The 25,973-nt window shown below is 51.8% G+C and overlaps 1 protein-coding gene across 3 annotated transcripts in view; it reads right to left on the reverse strand.

Annotated features, from left to right (window-relative positions):
* Positions 1-20,775: 20,775 nt before the first annotated feature.
* The window catches only part of MDGA1 (MAM domain containing glycosylphosphatidylinositol anchor 1), a 66,705-nt gene continuing 61,507 nt past the window's right edge, over positions 20,776-25,973 (reverse strand). For all 3 annotated transcript variants that reach the window (XR_015152688.1, XM_086370626.1, XM_086370627.1), the window contains 3 exons: positions 22,284-22,414; positions 22,005-22,113; positions 20,776-21,132 (listed from right to left, as the gene is read on the reverse strand). Coding sequence is in view for 2 of the 3 variants with exons in the window: in XM_086370626.1 (XP_086226752.1) it covers positions 21,041-21,132; positions 22,005-22,113; positions 22,284-22,414 (332 nt within the window). In the remaining variant the exon portion in view is untranslated. The remainder of the gene's footprint in view (positions 21,133-22,004; positions 22,114-22,283; positions 22,415-25,973) is intronic.

The raw sequence follows: 25,973 nt of genomic DNA on the forward strand, positions 1-25,973 counted from the left end.
TAACACTTTCACTTTCTTTCAGTCTGAGGGGAGACACGGACCTGTCCTTGAGGAGCCCCCATCTAGGGGGAGACACAGTCCTGCCCTCAGGGAGCCCCAGTCTGAAGGCAGAAGCAGAACTGTCCTTGGCAAGCCCCGGTCTGAGGGGAAGTCACATTCATGCCCTCCAGGAGCCCCCATCTGAAGAGGAGACAAGCATCGTCCTTGGACCTGGAAATGCTATTTTTTCCAGGATTACTAACCTGTTCAACAAATACTTATTGAGCATCTACCTTTGAGTCACGCTCCTTTTCCAGCACTGGATTGGAGAAATAAGTCTGAACCAAAAGAATAAAGGCCCTGCCCTCACAGAGCTTACATTCTATTAAGAATAAACACTGCCCATTTTCTCCCAACGTCCAGTTCCAAGTCTTTAGACCTGGGCCACTGCAGGCCACCTTGCAGGAGAGGCTGGTTGAATAAAAGAGGTTAAAACTGAACTCCTGTAAGAGAGAACCCAAAATGCAAATAGGAGAATCGTAGCTTCCTTGGCGGAGTTTGAGTGTCAGAGTGGTAAGAAGCTCTTCTCCAAAAGGGATGTGGAGACCCCGGCTCCTTCGAACCCCTCAGGGTGAAAAGCAGCCCAACTGTCCTATAGGCTTTTTAGTCTGGTGACCTCAGTCACTTCCTCCCGTGTCCCATGGAGAGCTTAGTCCCATGGTTCATGGATGCAAGGGAGGTTGAGAGCAATTGGCAGCTAAGCAGCCCATGTGCTGCTGGGCTACCATCCCCTCACCATGACTGGGGCAGAATGGTTTGAGTTGTCAGCTAGCAATCTAACTCCAGTGAGACTTCATCTTCCCTGCAATTCCACCAGGCAATCAGTTCCTGGGGCCAACAATCTCACCTACTTCACCTCCATACCTGGTACAGCACTGGGCTCTCAAAATACCTCTCAGTTCATAGGTTGATTCAGAAACAGGAAAGTGATATTATCAGGTATCTTCAGGGGTGTAGATATCAGACCACCTGACCTGCCTCTTGAGAAACCTGTATGCAGGTCAGGAAGAAACAGTTAGAACTGAACATGGAACAACAGACCGGTTCCAAATAGGAAAAGGAGTACGACAAGGCTGTATATTGTCACCCTGCTTATTTAACTTCTATGCAGAGTACATCATGAGAAACTGGGCTGGATGAAGCACAAGCTGGAATCAAGTTTGCTGGGAGAAATATCAATAACCTCAGATATGCAGATGACAGACACCACCCTTATGGCAGAAAATGAAGAGGAACTAAAAAGCCTCTTGATGAAAGTGAAAGAGGAGAGTGAAAAAGTTGGCTTAAAGCTCAGCATTCAGAAAACGAAGATCATGGCATCCTGTCCCATCACTTCATGGCAAATAGGTGGGGAAACAGTGGAAACAGTGTCTGACTGTGTTTTGGGGGGGCCCCAAAATCACTGCAGATGGTGATTGCAGCCATGGAATTAAAAGACGCTTACTCCTTGGAAGGAAAGTTATGACCAACCTAGACAGCATATTAAAAAGCAAAGACATTACTTTGCCAACAAAGGTCCATCTAGTCAAGGCTATGGTTTTTCCAGTAGTCATGTATGGATGTGAGAGTTGGAATATAAAGAAAGCTGAGCACCGAAGAATTGATGCTTTGAACTGTGGTGTTGGAGAAGACTCTTGAGAGTCCCTTGGACTGCAAGGAGATCCAACCAGTCCATCCTAAAGGAGATCAGTCCTGGGTGTTCATTGGAAGGACTGATGTTGAAGCTGAAACTCCAATACATTGGCCACTTGATGCGAAGAGCTGACTCATTTGAGAAGACCCTGACACTGGGAAAGATTGAGGGCAGGAGGAGAGGGGATGACAGAGGATGAGAGGGTTGGATGGCATCACCGACTCAATGGACTTGGGTTTGGGTGGACTCTGGGAGTTGGTGATGGACAGGGAGGCCTGGCGTGCTGTGTGGTTCATGGGGTCACAAAGAGTTGGACACGACTGAGCAACTGAACTGAACTGAACTGAACGGGTATGTAACACAATCAAGGGCTTAAAACAAGAAAATTTACTCTCAATCTGGGGGTGAGCAGTCTGGGCTGGGTTCTTGCCAGGGATCGCTCACATGGCTGCAGTCAGCTGTCTGAATGGGACAGAAGGCTTTCAGGTGAACTCACTTCCACGTGTCTTGAAGTTGGTGCTGCCCATCAGCTGGGCCTTGTCTCCAACATCTAGCAGGTTAGCTCAGCTACTTCTCGTGGCATTTTAGTGCAGCAAAAAGAGAAGAGAATGTGTGCAAGGTCCTTGAGGCCTAGGGTTGGTCATTGCCCATGACTTCTGCTGTGTTCTACTGGGTAAAGCCAGCCCAGAATCAAAGGCAGGGGAAGTAGTCTCCAACTCTTGATCAGAGGAGGTGCTAAGAATTTGTGGGTGGCTCATCAGTAAAGAATCCACCTGCATAGCAGGAGATGCGGGTTCAATCCCTGGGTTGGGATGATCCCCTGGAGAAGGAAATGGCAAACTATTCCAGTATTCTTACTCGGGAAATCCCACAATCAGAAGAGTCTGGAGGGCTACAGTCCATGGGGTCACAAAAGAGTTGGACAAAACTTAGTGACAAAACAACAGCAACAACAAAATACGGTTATCTGTTGCTGCATAACAAACCTCTCCAAAACTTTGTGGCCTAAAACAATGATGCTTATGAATCTTTGATTTGGGCAGGGTTTGGAAGAAACACAAGCTGGAATCAAGATTGCCAGGAGAAATATCAATAACCTCAGATATGCAGATGACACCACCCTTATGGCAGAAAGTGAAGAGGAACTCAAAAGCCTCTTGATGAAAGTGAAAGTGGAGAGTGAAAAAGTTGGCTTAAAGCTCAGAATTCAGAAAACGAAGATCATGGCATCCTGTCCCATCACTTCATGGCAAATAGTTGGGGAAATAGTAGAAACAGTGTCAAACTTTATTTTTTTGGGCTCTAAAATCACTGCAGATGGTGACTGCAGCCATGAAATTAAAAGATGCTTACTCCTTGGAAGAAAAGTTATGACCAACCTAGATAGCATATTCAAAAGCAGAGACATTACTTTGCCAACAAAGGTCCGTCTAGTCAAGGCTATGGTTTTTCCTGTGGTCATGTATGGATGTGAGAGTTGGACTGTGAAGAAGGCTGAGCGCTGAAGAATTGATGCTTTGAACTGTGGTGTTGGAGAAGACTCTTGAGAGTCCCTTGGACTGCAAGGAGATCCAAACAGTCCATTCTGAAGGAGATCAGCCCTGGGATTTCTTTGAAAGAAATGATGCTAAAGCTGAAACTCCAGTACTTTGGCCACCTCATGGGAAGAGTGGACTCATTGGAAAAGACTCTGATGCTGGGAGGGATTAGGGGCAGGAGGAGAAGGGGACGACAGAGGATGAGATGGCTGGATGGCATCACTGACTCGATGGACATGAGTCTGAGCGAACTCCGGGAGTTGGTGATGGACAGGGAGGCCTGGCGTGCTGCAATTCATGGGGTTGCAAAGAGTCAGACACGACTGAGCAACTGAACTGAACTGTGAGGACAGATCACCTCACTGCACCCAGCACTTCAGGCAGGGTGGCTTGAAGGATGGTGGTGAAGCGATCTGAAACCTACTCACTCACTCAGGGTGACTGAGTAGCTCTCAGCTGGGACCTCACCTGAGGCTGCTGTCCAGGACACTGATATGGGGTTTCTGCTGGCACTGTGCTTTCTCCCAGCGTGGAGATGAGTTCCCAGGGAGAGTATTAAGAGACAGACAGAATGAGAGTGGCAGACAGACAGACCCAGGCAGAGCTGTGTCGCATTCTCTTGGCAGAGGCAGTCATAGTCTGCCCAATTTGAAGACAAGAGACAATAGATTCACTTTTAATGAGGTGTGGTCAGGTTCTGGAAGAAGTATCGCTGAAGTCAATTTTGGAAAATACAATCTAGCACACATCCCTGACTCTTCATCCATTTACCAAAGTCCTGTGGCACCCAGGAGGGCCAAGCAAGAGTGTGGACCATGCACACAGTCTCTGCTTTCCAAAGGAAGTGAGTCACCTCGCTGCCCCAAGGGTGGGAGACTGACAGTCTGTCTTCAGAGGCATCAGGAGAGGACCCCAGGGAGATGCCAGTACTGATGCCTCTCACACCCAAGAACAAAGAGAGAGCACAAGTTTCAGCAGGCAGGATTCTCGTTAGAATCTCAGGAGGATTTTTCTAAGCACAGATTTGTTCTAAGGGACATGCTCTCACTTGCCATCGTCACTGTCCTCCCTTCCTTCGTTCCATATTCCTGGGCTCAGAAGGGGTAGCACACACGAGGGCAGGTGGACCAACACGTGGCCCCCAAATGTAATGTCATTGGTGCTCTTTGCCTTTTGGTTCAGACGCATGTCTGGGCAGGGCAGGTGCACACAGAAGTCTGTTGGATGTTGAATGTCTAGACTTGCCTAATTCTCCTACTAGATCCTGAGATCTGGGGCCTTGGCACATGGCACAGTGCTTTCTACAAAGTATGTGTTTATACATGTTTGATGAATGAATGAGCGAATGAATGAATGAGTGGAAAAATCAATAGGACTGCCAGTTGCCCACTAACATCTGTTCTCACTTTCTTTCACAGTAAAACAAAAATTATAATTTATTGCTAGACACACAGCAACCTAGAATACAGCATGCATTTCCCAGTCTCCTTTGCGGTTAGGAATGGCCAGAACTTTGAAGCTTGTTGCTGATGTTCAGTTGCCCAGTCACGTGACTCTTTGCGACCCCATGGACGGCAGCATGCCAGGGCTCCCTGTCCCTCACCATCTTCCAGAGTTTGCCCAAGTTCATGTTCATTGCACTGGGGATGCTATCCAGCCATCTCATTCTGTGACCCCCTATTCTTCTGCCCTCAATCTTTCTCAGCTTCAGGGACTTTTCCAGTGAGTCATCTGTTCACATCAGATGGATGTGAATACTGGAATTTCAGCTTCGGCATCAGTCCTTCCAGTGAATATTCAGGGCTGATCTCCCTGAAGATTGACTGGTTTGATCTCCTTGCTGTCCAAGGGACTTTCAGGAGTTTTCTCCAGCACCACAGTTTGAAAGCATCAATTCTTTGGCATTCTGTCTTCTTTACAGTCCAACTCTCACAACTGTATGTGACCACTGGGAAGACCCTAGCCTTGACTATATGGACCTTTGTCAGCAGAGTAATGTCTCTGCCTTTCGACACACTGTTTAAGTTTGCCATCACTTTCCTGCCAAGAAGCAATCATCTTCTGATTTCATGGCTGCAGTCACTTTCCGCAGTGATTTTGGAGCCCAGGAAGAGGAAATCTGTCACTATTTCCACCTTTTCCCCTTCTATTTGTCATGTAGTAATGGGGCCAGATGCCACGATCTTAGTTTTTTTTAATATTTACTCTTATGGTGGCTCTTTCACTCTCCTCCTTCACCCTCATCAAGAGGCTCTTTAGTTCCTCTTTGCTTTCTGCCATTACAGTGGTACCATCCGCATATCTGAGGTTGCTGATGTTTCTCCCATCTATCTTGATTCCAGCTTGTAACTCATCCAGCCCAGCATTTCTCATGATGTGCTCAGCGTATAGGTTACACAAACAGAGTGACAGCAGACAGCCCTGTTGTACTCCTTTTTTGACCTTGAACAAATCAGTTGTTCCATATAGGGTTCTAACTGTTGCTTCCTGATCAGCATGCATTTCCCAGTCTCCTTTCTGGTTAGGAATGGCCAGAACTTTGTAGCTAGTTCTGGCCAAAGAGATGTGAACAAAAATGTGAGGTATGTTAACTTCCAGAGAGAACTTTAAAAAAAAGAACCAGAGACTCTTGCCTTTCTCCTTTCCCTCAAGCTGAGATGTGATGTGGTGGGGACATCTTGGAGCATGTGGACAAGAGAACACCCCATGGCTGGTGAAGCAACAAGCTAGAAGGAACCTGGGTCCATGAATTCTCAGAGCTGCCACCCCAGCCCTTGACTACTTACACTCAGATTATTATGTGTGAGAGAAATAAATTCCTATTTAATGTAGCCATTGTAATGCGGGGTCTCTGTTAGAACATCTGAACCACTATCCTAATTAATTCAGCAAGAAGGTGAATACATGCATGAGTGAATTCATGAGTAAGTAAATGACCAACTGAATGAATGTCTAAATTGTTGTTGTTAGGCTTCCCTCATAGCTCAGTTGGTAAAGAATCCACCTGCGATGCAGGAGACCTGGTTCAATTCCTGGGTCGGGAAGATCTGATGGAGAAGGGATAGGCTACCCACTCCAGTATTCCAGGCTGGATAATTCCATGGATTATGCAGTCCGTGGGGTCACAAAGAGTCAGACACGACTGAGCGACTTTCACTTCACTTCATGGTGATAGCAAAATAATAATAATACTGGTATCTTATTGATAAAGCTTTAACCGTTATAACACTTGTTTATTTAACAAGTATGAAGGGGGAGTTTCATGAACAATTCCACAGCTCAAACAATAATTAAAGACCCCAGGCTCATTCTACCTTTCCACTCCACCGTCTTCAAAGAGTTGGGTTTTACCCTTCTACCTGTTGCCTTGTGGTCACCATATGGCTGCCACTGTTCTGGGCATCATGACCACACACAATCATGCCCATGAGCAGGAAGCAGGGCAAGGCCAGGGTGGTAAGCTGGGATGATTCTCCCAAATTTCCTTCTTTCAATAGGGAGGAAACCCTTTCCCAACAGCCCCCAGTGGACTTCCTCTTTTATCTTATTGGTCATATTTGTGTCAATAGGCCAGCTAGCTGAGAGGGAGGCTGAGAAATGAGTGCCTTGGTTTTTCAAACTCTATGATGGGAGGTTGGCAAAAGAATAAAGAGAGAGACTGTGGCATCTCTGGGGCTTCCCAGATGGTGCGGTGGTAAAGAATCCGCCTGTCAATGCAAGAGACACAGGAGACACGGGTTCAATCCCTGGGTCAAGAAGATCCCCTGGAGGAAGGCATGGCAACCCACTCCATATTCTTGCCTGGAGAATCCCCATGGACAGAGGAGCCTGGTGGGCTACAGTCCATAGAGTCGTAAAGAGTTGGACACGACTGAAGCGACTTAACATGCACGCAGCATCAATAACCAGCAAGGTCTGCCCCTCCCATCTGCCAGTGACTGAGAAGGTGAATGAACGAATAAATGAAAAAATACTGTATAGTAAAAAATGCTACTATGTCCTCCAGGTTCAGAATCTAAGCAGGGAGAAGCAGACAATGGAGAGAAAGGAATGGAAATTCTCCTGGGGCTTAGAGGCAAGAAGGAGGTCAGAGTTTCTGGAGGCAGAGCAGGTGGAGAGAAAAGTAGGCTCAGAATTGACTGGATGAGCCCAGAGTGGACAGGAAACCTGGTAGCTGGGCAGATGACCCACGGGACAACAGGGCAGAAAGAGCAATACACCCTGGCCTGGAGATGACTCAGTTCCTGGAAAAGGGAGCACGGCTCAGTCAAACCTAAGAACCCGGACAGAGCCTGGGGGATAGATAACAGTACTGGGTCTGGGATGTGGGCAGTGGGCCTCAGATTAAATGTGAGGAATCCATCCTCTGCCAACCCAGACATACAAAGAATCACTGATTTTGGCTATTAGTGATGACTTCGCACATCCAATTCTTTGCTGTTGTTTAGTCACTAAGTTGTGTCCAACTCTTTGTGACCCCATGGACTGTAGTCTACCGGGCTCCTCCATCTATGGGATTTTCCAGGCAAGAGTACTAGAGTTGGTTGCCATTTCTTTCTCCAAAGTATCTTCCCCACCCAGGGACTGAACCTGCATTTCCTGCATTACAGGCAGATTCTTCACTGCTGAACCACCAGGAAAGCCCAATTCTTTACCCTGCTGCTGCTGCTAAGTCACTTCAGTCATGTCCAACTCTGTGCAACCCCATAGACGGCAGCCCACCAGGCTCCCCCATCCCTGGGATCCTCCAGGCAAGAACACTGGAGTGGGTTGCCATTTCCTTCTCCAATGCATGAAAGTGAAAAGTGAAAGTGAAGTCGCTCAGTCATGTCCGATTCTTAGCAACCCCATGGACTGCAGCCTACCAGGCTCCTCTGCCCAAGGGATTTTCCAGGCAAGAGAAGTGGGTTGCCTTTGCCTTCTCCAATTCTTTACCCTAATAGCAAATGAACACTGGAAGTCAGAGATCTAGGAGAATAAGGAAATCACTCATCCAAATTCCTTCCATTTTACAGGTGGGAAGGTTGAGGCTCAGAGATAGGAACTAAAGAAAGTGCAAGGCAGAGCCCAGAAGAGAACCCAGACGCCAGGACCCCAGGCTCAGCCCCTCCCAGTGCATTACACCATTTTTCAAGGCAGAGCCACAGCCTCCAATCAGCGACTCAAGACAGACAGCCTGGGCTTCCCCAGCCCACTCTGAAATGTTGGCGCAGAGAAGCAAGCCCTCACCTCCATCCTGCCATGGCCTCCCCTCATCATCGCACAAGATGCCGAGGGCTGGTAGGGGACAATAGCTGGCCAAGAGGGAGTGCCCTGCCTGCAAAGTGCTGAGCTCCTGGTCACTAGAACAGCTCGAGCAGGGCTGAAGGGATATTGGAGGGATGACCCTGGCCAGCCATGGTGGGGGTGACCTGAGATTCTCTGCAGTGCTGAAATCCCCACACTGACTCGGTTCTCACAGCCAAGAGTGGCCAGGCCCTGCTCAGGTCTGGAGGCAGCAGACACCTCTGCCTGCCCTGGAGGCTGTTCCCATGGTGACTGGCAGGTAAGAGTGAGGCGAGAGGAGCAATGCAGGGAGGCCTCTAGAGGTGTGGCCCTGTGCCGAGCAGGCCCTGAAGGCAGGGTGCGCTTCAGGCCCACAGAGGAGGGGGCTCCACTTCCTCAGAGACTGGGGATCTGGACACAGGGACAGAGACCAGGACTCCTGCCCCAACCCCACCATCACTACTTCTCAGGCCAGAAGTCACCAGGATGCTGCGCCTACCTCCTGCCAGAGTCTCCAGCAGCCTCTGCGTGTGTGTGTGTGTGTGTGTGTGTGTGCGCGCGCGCACGTGCTCGTGCATATGTGTGGAGGGGGAGATGGGGGACTGACTCATCCGGAACCTTCTCTGTTTTTCAAGTTTTAGACAAATGCTGCGTGCGCACTAAGTCGCTTCAGTTGTGTCCGACTCTGTATGACCCTGTGGACTGTAGTCCGCCAGGCTCCTCTGTCCACGGGATTCTCCAGGCAAAGAATACTGGAGTGGGTGGCCATGCCCTCCTCCAGGGGATCTTCCTGACCCAGGGATCGAACCCGAGTCTCCTGCAGCTCCTGCACTGCAGGCAGATTCTTGACCACTGAGCCACTGAGGGAAGCCCTGTAGACAAAGGAAAGGGCCTCAGATTCCCATCTTAGGGGGATAGGAAATTGGTGATTTTCACTCCACCCTGCTCCTCCTCCATCTTGTCCCCATCTCTGGACCCAGGGTGAAGAGGTGAAGGAACATCTCTGAGACCCAGTTAGGCCCTACCTCCCACCCACTTGCACCCTCATTCCAGGATAGGATGTCCAGGGCTGGCCAATGACCTCCTGGAGAACTTCTGCATTCACTAGGCTGCCTCTACCACTACAGCAGAGAGGTTGGGCTGAAGAGGGCTTTTCTGATATCTCTGGGGAGCCACAGAAGGAGGATTTCCTTCCCCCATCTTAGTCCTGCCACCCTAGAAACCCTCCAGGGTCCACCTGCAGCCCCCTCCTGCTCTGGAGCCGTCCTCCCTGAGGGGCGTTCCTCTTTCCTCTTCTGTCTCTGGCTCAGTGCTACAGCGATCCTGACATCCACCACCCTGAGAAGACCCCCTGCTTCAGGGCCCACTCGGCCAGACCTGGTGGGTCCTGCTCACCTTCAGCCATGCCACTGGCACTCAGTAGGTGGCCCAGCCCTGAGCACGGAGCCCACCACCTGCCTGCTCAGTGCCCGCAAGGACTCCTGCCCGCCTCTTGGGGAGATGGGGCCCAGTTCAGAGACTGAGGGTGGGCCTGGCTAAGGGGGTCCCCAGTGTTGGGGAGGGGGACAGTGACAGACAGATGCTCAGTCCCAGCCCAAAGAGGACTCTGTGGTTCCCAATAACCACTATGGGGGAGACTCCTTTCCCTGCATTGCTCAGGAATACCACAACCCCCTCATTTCCTTCAATCCCAGAGCTGGAAGACTGTTCAAACTCAAACCTCCCCATTCTGTCCCCCAATTTACAGGGAAATGGAGGCCCAGATGGGGCTACCTTATTGCAGGTCACAACCCAGAACTGGGGCCCAGCATCCCTGTCCCTCCTCCTGGGGCTCTTTCCATTCCCTGGGCTCCGTCTCTCTCCACCTCTCCTCCGACCCTCTCTCTCCCTCCCCCGTGGAATCAGGACCCCTTCTCCCACCCTAGTCTTGACGCAGATGTCAGCAGAGGCCTGGATGATTCCAGTCAAGGGTCTGAGAGTTTCCAAGGAGCTTTATGCTGCTTGGGTCAGAAAGGAGTCTGCAAAGGAACCAAAGGCAGTTCTTGCCTGTTGCCTACAGGCTGGCCCTCCCACTTCCCTCCCAGTGGGGTGTGTTTGCCCACACACTCACCTTGGCTAGAGTGAGGGCTCAGCACATGGCCCTGCATTCATGAGAGAGAGGGGGATGCCAGCGCTGAACAGGGGCTGCCAATGCCGCAGCGTCCGAAACAGGACACGCACATGCACTCATCCATGTGCCAGCCCTATGCACACATGCACGGGGCTTGGGCACACCTCAAATGTTAGTGTTTGTTGCTGAAAGGAGTGTTATCCTTTCTCCTTGGGATTTCTCTTAGTCAAAACTCAGCTTAACATCCCACCTCTTCACTCCAAATCAACTCAGACCAATTCTTCTCCCTTTCCTCCCAACTGTGTGAGTGTTTTCATTTGAATAAACCAGCAGGAAAAAGATTTTTAAGGCCTAGGTTCAAAGCCCTTTCCCCATCTTTGTGATGTATAGTTATAAAAATAATGCTAATAATAGAAAGTGACCTTTATTTCTAATCTATAGTCCTTGATGACTTCTGGCTTTTCTTTTCTCGAGAAAATAGATTTTTTTTCTTGGCTATTAAAAATAATACATGTTCATGTAAAAGTATTCAGACAATAACAGAAAAGTCTAAAGATAAGAGTCAGAAGCATCTGAAATTTCACCACTGAGATAACAATAGATAACCCAGTGAATATTCTTCAGGAGTTGAAAAAAATGCACACACACACACAAGTACACATATATTTTTAAATAAAAAATGCCAGAGCAATAGGCGTGCTCTTTTCTGGTCTGCCTTTCTCTCTCAACAATATATTATAGACTTCTCTAAATGCCAGCAGCAACTCCCGCTGTGGGAACATTTGGCACTTTCAGCCTCTCTGACTCATCGTTTACTCTACTGCTCACCGTCTCAAAGTTGAGAGTGAATTGGTGGGTGTCCTGGGTGGGGGCAGTTGCTGGGAGTGGGTCTCTACTTAGCACAGCATGTGTAGACAGAACAGGGCTCTGCAAAGTGCTGAATCCATTCGGCTGAACTTGGGCCTCATGAGGCCTGAGAGAAATGGGAAACTCAAAACATGTTTAAAGAAGGACTTCCCTGGCAGTCCATTGTTCAAGACTCCACACTTCCAATGCAGGAAGAGTGGGTTCCATCCCTGGCTGGGGCACTAGCATCCCATATGCCATACAGAGTAGCCAAAAGCAAAAAAAAAATTTTTAAAGACCAAAAATACTAGAGAGACAGGGTAATGGATCCAGTTGTAGGATTTTTCACTGGGGGAGGAGGGTCCTGCCAAACTGAGCTCAGAGCAGGGACCCCTTCTGGGTCTGATGGGGCTATGTACTCAGGGAAGATGGATTTGGGAGCAGGCAGTTCAAGAAGCAGTCTGGAGGCATGGGTTGCGGTGAATTCAAGGAGAAGGGTTTCGAATTTTTTCTTGGACTTATTTATACACAACCTCTTTCTAAAAAGGTGTTATAGTAGCTTTCCACAAAGGACATATGCAAAAGGTCAGGCAGCTAGAAATAGAAAATCAGGCCCAGGGACAATTTCCATCTGAAGTGGAGGGCCACACAGGAAAAGGGCCATGCTTCTCCCAGCTCCTGGGGATGAGCTGAGAGAAAGCAGAGTGATCCCAAAGGGGAGGAAGACAAGGAGAGGATCTGGCTGACATGAACAAACACTGCTGCTGCTAAGTCACTTCAGTCGTGTCCGACTCTGAGCGACCCCATAGACGGCAGCCCACCAGGCTCCCCCATCCCTGGGATTCTCCAGGCAAGAACACTGGAGTGGGTTGCCATTTCCTTCTCCAATGCATGAAAGTGAAAAGTGAAAGTGAAGTCGCTCAGTTGTGCCTGACTCTTAGCGACCCCATGGACTGCAGCCCACCAGGCTCCTCCGTCCATGGGATTTTCCAGGCAAGAGTACTGGAGTGGGTTGCCATTGGCACCCAAGTAAAAAGTCTAGATTCTTCTCCAGGTTCTTCCCCTTTGTAACTATATGAGTTTGGGTAACCACAGCACCTTTATGAGCCTCAGTTTTCTCATCTGTAAACAGGAAAATGAAAATATCTGAGGGACTTCCCTGGTGGTCCAGTGACTTTTGCTTCCATGCAGGGGGTCCGGGTTTGATCCCTGGTCGGGAAACTAAGATCCCTCATGCTGCAGCTAAGACCTGGTGGGTGCAGCCAAGTAAATAAACACGTAAGAAGATAAATATCTGAGTCACTGGAAGTGCGTAACATAAGACTCTGTTCCTGGGTTATCTGTTGTTATCTCAGTTACCTGACTGGCTTGTATAATTTGCATTGAGATCTGCACTTGGATGGGATCAACTGCATGCTGCACATGCTTCATAACTGTGTTCTTGCTTCATAAGTGTGCCTCTGGGAACAGGCTGTCCTTAGAGGAGAAGTGAAGGAGGGAAGAACCATGAAAGTATGCTCATGGTGCCTGCCAGCTCCCTGCCCTCTGAAGTGGGTCCACCACAGCCCCCAAGCGGCCACGTTTTTTAATATTCATGGCCCCTTCCTCTAATCCAGCTGATTAGATCAGGGGTGTACTTCACCCAAGGGCAACCAATTAGCAGGTTGTCCAGTGAGATGAGTACAAATGGGCACAAAATAAGGAGCCAGTCCAGTGGGCTCTTTCTGTAGAGAAGCTGAGTCCATGAAGGCTGGGAGCTGTCCCTGGAAGGTGGTGAAGGAGACTTAGAGCTGGAGAGGTTGCGATACCTGCAAAGCGGTAGTCATGAAGGAGTCGACACTGTAAGTCAGGACAGAGGCATGTGGGTAAAAAGATGCAGATGCTGGGAAGTGGCAGAGTCATGCCAGGGTGGTTTTCGATTTCTGTTCTAACAAACCACCCCTAACCTCAGAGTTTTAAAACAACAGTTGTTTTATTTTATTCTACCCCATGACTCCGTGGGTCAGGAACTTGGGCAAGCTGGGGCTGGGCCACGTTCTTCTGTTCCCTGTGGCATCGACAGAGGTATTCAGTTCGTGGATGGGCTGGTCTGGAGGGTCCAAGGCAACTTCACTCTCATGTCGAGTGCTTTGCGGGAGATGGCTGGATGCCTCGACTGGTCTGAGATGGTCGACTGGTGCCCCTCACTCAGTCCCTCCGGGGTGTCAGTCTCGGGGGAGTTGGGTGTCCTACAAGGCAGTCCAGGGCTCCCAGAGAGAACATTCCAGGAGGCCTGAGCTGATGCTGCAAGGCATCTTCAACTCAGGGTGGCACATTCTACGGGCGACTCAAGTCACTAAGGCCAACCCAGATTTGAGGGGAAGGGAGCTGGGGTCCCCTTCCCAGTGGGTAGGGTAACAAAGGATTTGCAGCCATTCCCTGGTGGCTCTGATGGTAAAGAATCTGCCTGCAATGCAGGAGACCCAGGTTTGATCCCTGGGTTGGGAAGATCCCCTAGAGAAGGGAATGGTGATCCACTCCAGTATTCTTACCTGGAGGATCTCATGGCAGAGGAGTCTGGTAGGCTACAGTCCATGGGGTCACAAAGGGTCAGGCACACTGAGTGTCTAACAATGTCGCTTTCAATTTCACTTACCGTGCCAGGTGAGGAGTATATAATTTCCCAAAACTACCATGAATCCCGAATACCCATCTGGTTGAAGAAATCCACCCCACTAACAGCTCTTGTGTTCAGCTTTCTGAGTGTGTCTGTCCTCTCGGCTACACAGAGCCTCACAGTAACGCTCCTGAATGTGATTGGGCTTCAGCAAGTCTCTCTTCTTTGCACCCAATGAGCCAACCCCAAGCAGTGCTAGCCTCCAAGCTCTGGAAGAGAAATCCCAGGTGTGAGCTGATAAGGCTGGGGCATGGAGCCCACCATCTTGTCACTTTTCTGAGCCTCAGTTTCCCCATCTGAAACATGGAAATGAATCTCTCTGCTCTGTCTGCCTGTTACTACTGAGTAGCATGATCACCTCTCTTCCTGTCATTTGCTTTATTTCCTAGTATGTCATCTCATGACACATGTGCCCTTGATTTGGGGTCACTTCACAAACCTTCTCAGAAGAGTGAATTCTCCTTGTCCCTACCTGCCCCCGTGATCTTGGCAAGCCTGTTTCTCTCAAGGAAAGCATAGGATTTTTAGAATTCTGAGAGGTCTGGAAAAAAGGAAGTGAAGTGAAAGTCGCTTGGTCAGGTCCGACTCTCTGCAACCCTATGTACTATACCATCCTTGGAATTCTCCAGGCCAGAATACTGGAGTGGGTAGCCTTTCCCTTCTCCAGGGGATCTTCCCAACACAGGAATCGGACCCAGGTCTCCCACATTGCAGGCGGATTTTTTACCAGCTGAGCCACAAGGGAAGCCCGAAAAAAAGGAAAGGTTGGCACAAAATTATTTGAGGGACGAGGCAGTTAACTGGAGGTGAATAAGGGAGGCAGTCCCAGATAGAGTGCAGAGTGGGGCGTTGGGGCAGGACAGGAACACAGAGATTGGGGGTGGGGGAGGAGTGCCAGGCAGGGAAAGGGCAGCATTGGTACAGGTAGTGTGGCAACTTTATTTCTCTTTCTTTGGCTTCTTTCCCTTTCCTTGACCCTTCTAAGTTTTGGGTTTTGTTTTTTTTTTTTTTTTTTTGGCTGTGCTGGGTCTTTGTTGCTGCTGCTGCTGCTAAGTTGCTTCAGTCATGTCCAACTCTGTGTGACCCCATAGACGTCATCCCACCAGGCTCCCCCGTCCCTGGGATTCTCCAGGCAAGAATACTGGAGTGGGTTGCCATTTCCTTCTCCAATACATGAAAGTGAAAAGTGAAAGTGAAGTCGTCAGTCGTGTCCGACTCCTAGCGACCCCATGGACTGCTGTTGCTGAGCGCAGGCTTTCTCTGGTTGCAGCGAGCGGAGGCCACTCTTCCTCGCGATGCTCGGGCTTCTCACTGTGGTGTCTCCTCTTGTTACAGAGCACACAGGCTCCAGTAATTGTGGCTCGCAGGCTTAGTTGCCCTGCAGCATGTGGGATCTTAGTTTCCAGACCAGGGATCAAATCTGTGTCCCCTGAACTGGCAGGAGGACTCCCAACCCTGGACCACCAGGCAAGTTCTGAGTCTTCTAAGTTTTCTCACCCCTCCTGGTCTGTGCATATTCTGTTTCCTGCTTGGAAGATTCCCTCTGTCCCCAGATGCAAACTCCTATCCTTCTTTAGGTGTCTTCTAAGTGTCTCTTCTCCAGAGGAGTCTTCTCTGAAGCTCTAACCCAAATAACACCCGCCTCTTACCTTTTTTTCACAACACCAGTTCCCCGTCACAGCACTAATTGTGTTCATAAGGATACATTTTCCAGTATATTTAATGAGCTTATTGTCCATCTCCCCCACTAAACAGGAGCTCCCATAAAGGTAGCATTTGCCTAGCATTTGTGGAAGGAATTAATAAACAAGGGCACCCAAGTTAACTGGTTAACTAGAGACCAAGGAGCAGGCCCCCACTGTCCAGACCACAGAGCAGGATCCATGAAATCAGGTGCCAAAGGGAAGAAGGGGCCTAAGCAGGATCCCTGGCCTCCCACCCACACCTGCTCCAGGCCTGGCTCACCTGCCGCCAAACACACACAGCCTGACCCCAGAGGCTAGAACACTGCAGCTTTATTGATTGAAACAACCGCGTCCGCAACTAGAGGTTACATTTGGGGGTGGGGCTGGGGCATGGGGTGAACAGGGAACAAAATGGGGGCAGAGGCTGGGGTGGAGACAGAGAGCAAGGCAAAGGGGTGAGGACGGGGTCGTGTGACTGAAACAACCCCGCTCCGTTCCACCCGTGAATGAGGGTCTCCAGTTGTGCTTTTACCGTGGTGGTGGGGGTGGGCCTGGGCATGGAGGGGCTGGCTTTCTCCCGAGTCCTTGAGGCCTCAGGGCTGGGGCAGTCCCCTCCTTCTCCTGGGCTTTCTCTTGGGTTGGGGATAAAGGCCTTGGTGAGCTGCCTGCCCTGGGGCAGGAAGGGTGCTCAGAGGCCACCAGGGCAGACGGGCCAGCAGAGTTGGACTGAGATGATGATTACGTGGGTGGCTGGGGGTAGGGGGCGTGCCAGGAGGCACAGCATTCCCAGGGGGGCCCCTTGGAAATGAAGGCAGGAAACAGGAGGAGAGGGGGTGGTGGGGGGCAAGGTCCATCTTTCTGGACCTCAGCTTTCTCACCTGTTCAGTGGGGGCACTGGATTAAGTGGCTCCTAAGGTCCCTTCCAGCTCTAAGGGTCAAGGGATCCCCAGGAAAAGTGGGATCCTTCTGCCCCAACACACACCCTCACACATACACTCTTACATCCCCTCTCTCTCTCACACACACATACATCCTCTCGTAGGGGTACACAGCAGCACTGAGACAACAGAGAGGGGTACGAGCCTGCCTTTGGAATTGAGGCGGGCTTCCCTGAGCCCAGAAACTCAAGTGGTGACTCTCCAGGGCAGACTCGGCCATCCCATTCCTGAAGACAGACCCTGGAAGTACCCCCCTCTCCTCCTTGAGCTGTCCAGAGAAGAAAACACAAGGATTATCCTTTCTCCCCCAGGCTTCCCCCATCCTTAGGGGGAACGTCAACAGGACGAGGACACCAGGGCACACGGACCTTCATTCCCAGCCCAGGTTCACGTGAGGACAGAGAAGGGAGACAGAGCCCCTTTATGCGGGAGCCTGGGCGGGGCCGGGGGGGGGGATGGGGGGCAGGCAGCAGCTATAGCCAGTGTGGGCAGGGGTGGTGGCAGCCTTTGTGTGGCAGCCAGGCCTGACCTGGGGCAGGAGAGGCTGTGGCCTGGGATGTGAGGCCAGAATTAGGGCAGGGAGGCAGTCCTTTTCCCAGTGCAGGGCCCAGTAACAGCTGTAACATCTGCAGCAGCACCCAGAGACAGGGCTGTCTGACCAAGTTCCTCCTGGCTGCCTGGCAGGGCAGCGGCCACAGGTGTGACAGCCCCAGGGCTGCGGTGCCTGGCTTCTAAGGCTGGCTCCACCTCAGCTGGCTATGTGAGCTGGGCCAAGTCCTCCCCACCTGCCCTGGGCTTCACTGTCATTTGTCCCGTGAGGAGTTTGGGCCCCTGAGGCCCTTCCCAGCACTGATGGCCTGAGCCTGGGGCTTTCACTGAGCACAGAGGGGAAAGTGAATGAGAAAGAGGAGTCAGGCGTCCCAGAGAGAGCAGAGGCGGATGTCGTGTCCCAGCAGGACAGGGCTTGGTCAGCAGGCTTAGCTCCACACCCTGGGAGGCCGTCTGTGGTCCCAAGGGCAGGCCAGCCAAGCTGAGACTCCCTCTCTCCCACCCAGACCGCACCTGGCCCCAGGAGTCCCTCTATCCCCCAGACACCAACCTGGAGGGGCCAGGGGTGAAGGACCCCAACACCCTGAGGACAGATCCTGGACCCCCCATTTTAAGGCCACAAAATGCCTCAGCCACCCTGACCCAGAGGGCGAGACTGCCACTGGGGAGATGCACTGGATCCAGCCAGTCTGGTCTCCCCCAGGCTGGGGGTCCTCGTGGGCCGCTTACCAACACACGGATGCTGACACTCACTGGCACACAAAGACACACGACACAGGTGATGCTGGCACAGAGGTGCTGACTCACAAGTTCCACGGGGACACGTGCTGATACTTATTCCTTGCAGACCCTTCATACACATGCACACACACACACGCACACACACACACGCACACACACGCACACGCACAGAGGCTACCACACCCCTAGGTGCACACATCACACACTGCTCACATCAGCGCACACTAACACCCACATCCCCTACAGATCTGCTGGGACACGCAGACAGGTGAGGACCAAGGACCTCAGCGGCCCCCTCGGGCGCTCTGTGAGCCCAGGTCAAGCCACCCTCCAGTTAGGGTTCCCACGGTCCACCCCGACCTCCCTCTGGCAGTTCCCCATTTCTACCCCCGCTGCACTCTCTGTCCGTGTGACCCAGATGTTCCCTCTCTCCAAACAGACCTGAACTCAGGGGCCATGAGTGGGAGGTTCAGCTCAGCTGACATACACCAAGTCCCTTTTCTGTATTCAGCTCTACAGATGTGGAGGTGAGGGAGGGGGACCAGCTCCCCATCACGGAGCAATCAGAGCCGGGGACAGATGTATTCAAAGGTCATCCGAGGGCAGCAGACATGGGGCGCCACGGAACCCCAAGGAGCAAGTGCTCTGAATGTTCAGCACCCACCTCACCAGGGCACGGAGGAGGCAGCTGGCAGGGGATAGGTCAGTGGTCCCCACTCTCGGGTTCTCCTGAGGAGCTTTTAAACATTCCTGATGCCAGGCTGCACTCCAGTCCAATTAAACTCGCACTCTGGAGGGGGCCCTGAGCATTGGCGATTCCTAAAAGACCCTCTGATGACTCTATTCTGCAGCCAGGCCGGGAACCACCGATTTCTACAATCCATCCCGCTGGGCAAATCTGAGAGATTTCTGTAACAGGCCTACCTGTGCTGGGTATGAGGTGGGGATGGGTAGGGGAAGGGCTGGAAGGCTCAGAGGAGGAGCTCACAGTCTAGTTGGGGCAGCAGACCCTGCACAGATGGGACCATTAAACAACACCCAGAGACGCGATGGAAGCATGCTCTGGAAACCTGGAGACACTCATCTAGGACAGGCCTTGGTGGGGCCAGGAAGGCAGCCCTGCTGGTCGGGTATCAGGAGGCCCCACTCCAGCTCTGGCCTGGCCACCCACCCGCTGTTGGTGATGATGATAACTCAGGCCTGGCAGAGAAGAGATGGGCACGTTTGCTTTGGTTTCCTGCCTGCCTCCTGGCATTGCAGTGCTGCCTCTCATCTGCAGCTGTTCCCACCAAATGCTCCAGGAGGAGCCCCGTGATTCCTCCACCAAAGTGGCCTTCATTTCCACAGGGTCATCTGTAAGTTTTGTCTCCCGTCGGGGATAAAAGGTACAACTTCAGGTGGCGGCAGGGCTCTCGAGACTACACAATAGGGCTAAAGTGGCATACTTGGCCAACGCTCCAGAAACATTCCTTCATAATGACGGACGTGCTGACATCCGGAGGCACTCACGGAGTGGGGTGAGACCCAACCTCACATACAGATAACTGCACACACAGATGTATATTTGCACACACTCCTGCCAGAGATGTACCCACCACAGTGATACACAGACAACAGATGGGTCCACACGTGCTCACATGTGCACACACACGCACACACACGGCCACACGCACACATGCGTAACAGTCCACCCTGAAAAGGGCTGGGCCTCTTCTGTCCCATGGACAGCTGGAAGGGGGGCTCAGGGGTGACGGTGAGGGGGAGGTCTAGGTCCCCTCATGCCCATTTCAGCCCCCCAACTCAAGCAAGGGCATGGAGCCTCTTTTCAGTTTGGGGGCATGAGCCTCAACTCCCAGGGAATATGGTGACCAGCAACTGTCCCCTCAGGCCATCGACAAACCCTGCTCCTTCACTGACCCTGGGTAGAGAAGGAAGAGACAGCCAGACCCTGCTTTGCGGTGGAGGAGGACAGGGAAGCCCCCCACACACCCTGCCCAGAGCACCCGTTCACAGCAGGGATATAAGAAACAGAGAAGATTCACTCTACCTCTAAATCAGCGCCCGACATGCAGGCATGAAATCATAAAGGCGGGACTTCCCTGCTCCTCTCAAAGTCAAACCTCAGCCCAGAAAATGGCTTGGCCACCACCCCTCCCCTGGCTCCTGGGGATGCAGTGGGGGCTGGCGGGGGGAGGCTGAGGTTAGGCCCATGACCAGGGTGGGGGCTGTGCTCTCAGGAAGCCAGCTGCTTGTGGGGTGGGGGTGTAGTGGGAGGGGAAGGTGGGGAGGGGTCAGTCCTCAGACTGCCCAGGCCCAAGACCCTGCACTGGCTCCTTTCAAAGGGGGCACAGTGGTGGTGGTGGGGGAGGGCGTGGATATGACACCCCAGGAGTGAATGGGCCAGGCGCTGGGGGTGACCTGGTCTCTCCAGCATCTGGCCTTCACTCTGGGAACAGGGTTCCATGCAGCTAGTGCCTCATCTTTCGTGTCATCCACACAGCTCACAGAGTTCCTCAGGGCCCCTCCGACCCTGGCCTCCTCCATTCCAGGGAGTCCCAGAGTCCCGCCCAGGTCAGAGCTCCTATGCCCACTCCCCTTCTGGCTCCTGCTGGGGAAGCCACTGGGCTGAGCTGAGCCTGGAGTCGGGGCCAGACGAAGGGCAGAAACACGCTGCGGCTGCAGCCCTGACAAGGACCACGTGGCGCTGAGGTCCCTGGGGGGCGGGCGTCATTCAGGAGAGTCCCCTGTCTCTGCAGTAAAGAAGGTGCTGGCAGGTTGGATAGAAACTTGTGCTTTAATATATCTCTGTGTGTGTGTGTGGGTGTGTGGGTGTGTGCGTGTGTCGAACAACCGTCTCCGGGGCCTCAGTGTTGGGCCTTTGTCCTTGTTCTCTGCTCCTCCTCACGGCCGATGCCGGCCCCCTCCTGGGCAGGCGGCTCTGCCCCTGGGCACCCCGGCTGGCGTGGGGTCAGTCTTTGGTACGATGCGGACACTTTGGTGTGCCGGGGGGGCGGGGTGGGGGCGGGCCACGCAGCTCTCATCATCTCTGCAACGCCAAGAGGAAGGTGGCCACAGGCCCCCAGAGCTGTGGGAGGGGCTGGCGGGGGGCTCCACTGCCCGGCATCACCACCACTGTGATGGGAGAGAGAAGGGACACAGGCCGGGGCTCTGGTCAGCTCGGCAGGGCCAGGGAGGAGCAGGCGGGCAGGCAAGCCATGCGAGGGTCGTTCCTCTGCCCCGCTCTGTACACATAGACACACTTGCAAGATGTGAGGTGGGGTTAACTCTGCCTGCTGGGTCCAAATCCTGGCCTATGGCTCACTAAGGAAGACACAGAGCAATTCATTCGACCTCAGGGACCTCAGCTTCCTCATCTATAAAACGAGTCTAACAGGGAACTTTCCTGGTCACCCAGCAGATCAGACTCCACGCTTCCACCGCAGGAGGCAGGGGTTCGATCCCTGGTTGGGAAACTACGGATCCTACATGCCTTGTGGTGTGGCCAAAAACAGAAAAGAAAATGGGGAATGACAAAAATAAATAAAGTAAAAATAAAATAAAAATAAAATGAGTGGAAGAGCCACTCCAGAGGACTGTGGTGAGGAATGAATGAGACCATACATATACAGGTATCTGCACCTCGCCTGGAATGTAGTAATTTCTTGGTAACCTCGAACTGATATTATTGCAAACACTTGGGCCCCAGTGTGGGAAGGGGTACAGGTTCACACTTGGACACACACATATACATACAGAGAGACGTTCCCAGACACAGATGCTGCTACCGTAAGCTTAGTTCACAGGAGGGTCTGGTCGTCTCACTGTCCACGCAGCCCACAGCCTGAACCAGGGTGGGGCCCGAGGTGGGTACCAAACACACCAGTACCTGTTTCCACAGCTACCAACACATGCACCCCATCACCCCGCCACTTGGAACCCCAATTCAGGCACCAACAACACCTCCCCTGACAAAGGCGCCCCCCCACCCACTTTCTGCCCTGCACCTTTATTGGGATCCATCTGCTTCCTGGGACACTCCCCCTTCTTCAGGGTGACGTCATCTATGGCGATATCCCCCAGGTAGCCTGAGCCTCGGACACCCTCAAAAATAATCTGGAGTGGGATCAGAGAGCAGGGAGCATGGTGAGGGAGGTTCTGCTCCCAGCCTTTACCCTCTGTCTCCCAGGAAGGTCCCCCCATCCCTGCATGCTTCCCTCCTCAGCTCCCGGGAGCCTGCCCCAGGCCGGGAGAGCTGTAAGCAGAGGCAGGCCCGGGTGACTCACCTGGAAGGGCCCGCTCGGGTTGATGGGCACATGCGCCTGCTGCCACACGTTGCCCTTATTGCCGCTGAGGGACCAAGCATGCGTGTCCAGGGCCCCTTTGCTCCGGGACCGCACCAGGAGGTTGAGGGAGCCTGTGTCGGGCGTGAGGAGAGGTGGCAGTGAGTGGCCACTCTCTGCTTTCCCCATTCACCACCCTCGACTCCCTACCAGGGCCTGCAGCACTGCCCCCACTGGACGGGACCTTCTCCCCACTGCAGACTGGTGAGCATCCTGTCATCCCAGAGGGGACCTCAGCGTGGGACAGAGAGAGGACAGCGGCACGGCTTCCGTTCATCAAGACAATTGGCAAAGTTTCTCTCATGACTTCCCTTACTTCCTAATCAGTAATTCCCCCCCAACCCTGGAACACACCCACACACACCCTTCCTCCTCTAGGCAGGAGAGTTGTCCTAGGACACTGGGGCCCAAGTCTGAACACAAAGCAAGATTCCCAAAGCACACAGTGCACACACTTGGTGGTATATGATGCTACTGCATTGATTTCTGGAGGTAAGTGTGTGCTAAGTTGCTTCAGTTGTGTCTGATTCTTTGCAACCCCAAGGACTCCTCTGTCCATATAATGGTAGATACCAGTCATTATGCTATGCTGAGAACTGGGGAAAATTCTGAAAGAGATGGGAATACCAGACCACCTGACCTGCCTCTTGAGAAATCTGTATGCAGGTCAGGAAGCAACAGTTAGAACTGGACATGGAACAACAGACTGGTTCCAAATAGGAAAAGGAGTTCGTCAAGGCTGTATATTGTCACCCTGTTTATTTAACTTCTATGCAGAGTACATCATGAGAAACGCTGGACTGGAAGAAACACAAGCTGGAATCAAGATTGCCGGGAGAAATATCAATAACCTCAGATATGCAGATGACACCACCCTTATGGCAGAAAGTGAAGAGGAACTCAAAAGCCTCTTGATGAAAGTGAAAGTGGAGAGTGAAAAAGTTGGCTTAAAGCTCAACATTCAGAAAACGAAGATTATGGCATCCGGTCCCACCACTTCATGGGAAATAGATGGGGAAACAGTGGAAACAGTGTCAGACTTTATTTTTCTGGGCTCCAAAATCACTACAGATGGTGACTGCAGCCATGAAATTAAAGGACGCTTACTCCTTGGAAGGAAAGTTATGACCAACCTAGATAGCATATTCAAAAGCAGAGACATTACTTTGCCAACAAAGGCTCATCTAGTCAAGGCTATGGTTTTTCCTGTGGTCATGTATGGATGTGAGAGTTGGACTGTGAAGAAGGCTGAGCACCGAAGAATTGATGCTTTTGAACTGTGGTGTTGGAGAAGACTCTTGAGAGTCCCTTGAACTGTAAGGAGATCCAACCAGTCCATTCTGAAGGAGATCAGCCCTGGGTGTTCTTTGGAAGGAATGATGCTAAAGCTGAAACTCCAGTACTTTGGCCACCTCATGTGAAGAGTTGACTCATTGGAAAAGACTCTGATGCTGGGAGGGATTGGGGGCAGGAGGAGAAGGGGATGACAGAGGATGAGATGGCTGGATGGCATCACTGACTCGATGGATATGAGTCTGAGTGAACTCCGGGAGTTGGTGATGGATAGGGAGGCCTGGTGTGCTGCGATTCATAGGGTCGCAAAGAGTCGGACACGACTGAGCGACTGATCTGATCTGATCTGATCTGAGTTGCTTCAGTCATGTCTGACTCTCTGCAACCCCATGGACTGTAGCCCGCCAGGCTCCTCTGTCTGTGGGGATTCTCCAGGCAAGAATACTGGAATGGGTTGCCATTACCTTCTCCAGAGGATCTTCCCAACACAGCAATCGAACCCACGTCTCTTATGTCTCCTGGATTGGCAGGTGGGTTCTTTACCACTAGCACCACCAGTGAATCCCCTGATGGTACAGGAACCAAGTTTAAAAATTTAACACTTGAAGGGTGGCGGGTGGGTGAAATGGGTGAAGAAACTAAAAAGGGTTGAACTTCCAATTATAAAATAAGTCCTGGGGATGTAATGTAATGGTGACTACAGTTACTAATACTGTATTGCATATTTGAAAGTTGCCAAGAGAGTAGATCTTAAAAGTTCTCATCGTAAGGAAAAAATATTCTGGTGATGGATATTAACTAGACTTATTGTAGTAATTATTTTGCAATATACACAAATTTCAAATCATAATGTTGTACATCTGGAACTAATATAATGTCAATTATACCTCAATAAAAATGTAATACTTATGTTTTAAGAGGTGAATAAAGTGAGCGCTTCAAATCCACAACTTCTCTAATATTGATGCTTAGGACAAAGCTAAGAAAAAAGGAGGTGACTTAAAGAAAAGTATTAGTGTATGTGCTACATAGCTGTGGTAAAATGTGAAATTTTGAAGGTATTAACCTAGGGGGTGCTGAGCCCCTCTGCCCACAGACCCAGGGGCCTGGAATTGTGGAGGTGCTAACAGGCACTGGAAAAAGGAAGAGTGGATCCAGCCTTGGCAAGGAGCACCCAGACAAGGGGGTGCCCCTTCACTGGTGCTGCCAGCCTATCTCGAGCCCCCTGTGACATGAAGACCTGGCTTGGAGGGAAGGGGAATCAATCTTAGGTGGCACCTGGTGCCTGGCATTTCCATGGCACTGACCACAGACAATGCCACACCATCTGTGACACCAGATAGACAGACCCCCGGTGGGGGAGGGCCACCAAATGTTACCTGCCTGAGAGCAAAGGAGTTGGCTTGGACCAAGGAGAGTCAGCAAGACACAAGGTCTGGGGACAGCTGGTGCCTGGAGCTGCCAGGTGGGGTGGGAGGGGTGGGGAAAGGAGGGACCAGGACAGCAGGAAATGCCCACCCCACCCCAGCAGCAGGTCTGGGCCTGGGGGAGGAACACCCCAAAGATCCCAGGCCTGTGGGGACCCTTGCCAGCAGATGGGGCCCTCAGAGGGCTGCAGCCAGCACCCAGAGGGCTGGGAGGAGCCACACTGGCATAGGCAGGGCCCAAGCCCCAGTGCCTTTTGGGTTTCTCACCAGCCCCCAAGGGGAACTCCCTCTCTTCCCCCTTCTTGGAGATTTTTCTCCTATCCCAATCCCCGAATCCCCAGGGTCTAGCCTCAATCTTCAAACTTTTCCTTCCTCTTTCACCACCCTGTTCCAAGGACTCAAATGGGAGAACCCCACCTTTTCACTGCTCAAACCAAAACTGAAGTTCTGCCCCCTTCCCTGGTCATTCCACCAGCTCCAAGATCTCCCCTCTTCCTGACAGCCTTTCACAGGCTCAGCCAGAGCCCTAAGGGCGCCTGCTCACTATGTTCTTCTTTGTCACCTCCGGAGCTGAACTGAGCTACAGTCTGCAGCCTGGACATAGTCCAGCTTTGCAGACCCTGGGTTTTGCCAGGGTCTGTTCCCACTGCTTGAGATGCCCTCCCCTACTATGTTCCCCTGACCAAATCTTTTTGTGCTTCAAGGTCTTTCTGAAACACCACCTCTTCCAGGAATTCTTCCCAGGTTGGAGGTGGGAGCCCTCTGTGCTACTTGTGAATTCTGAGGCCTTAAACTGTAGCTCCCCTTGCCCAGAGCACTCCCCACTCTGTGGAGTGGTAGTTACTGGGATTCTCATCTTCTCTCATTTGATTCCACAGGGAAAGCTCCCATCAAACTGCTACCTGCTCTCAGT

This window comes from Bos grunniens, chromosome 23, assembly GCF_055505025.1.
Source record: "Bos grunniens cultivar Pamir isolate PY7600 chromosome 23, Bosgru_T2T1.0, whole genome shotgun sequence".
NCBI classification, from domain to species: Eukaryota; Metazoa; Chordata; class Mammalia; order Artiodactyla; family Bovidae; genus Bos; species Bos grunniens.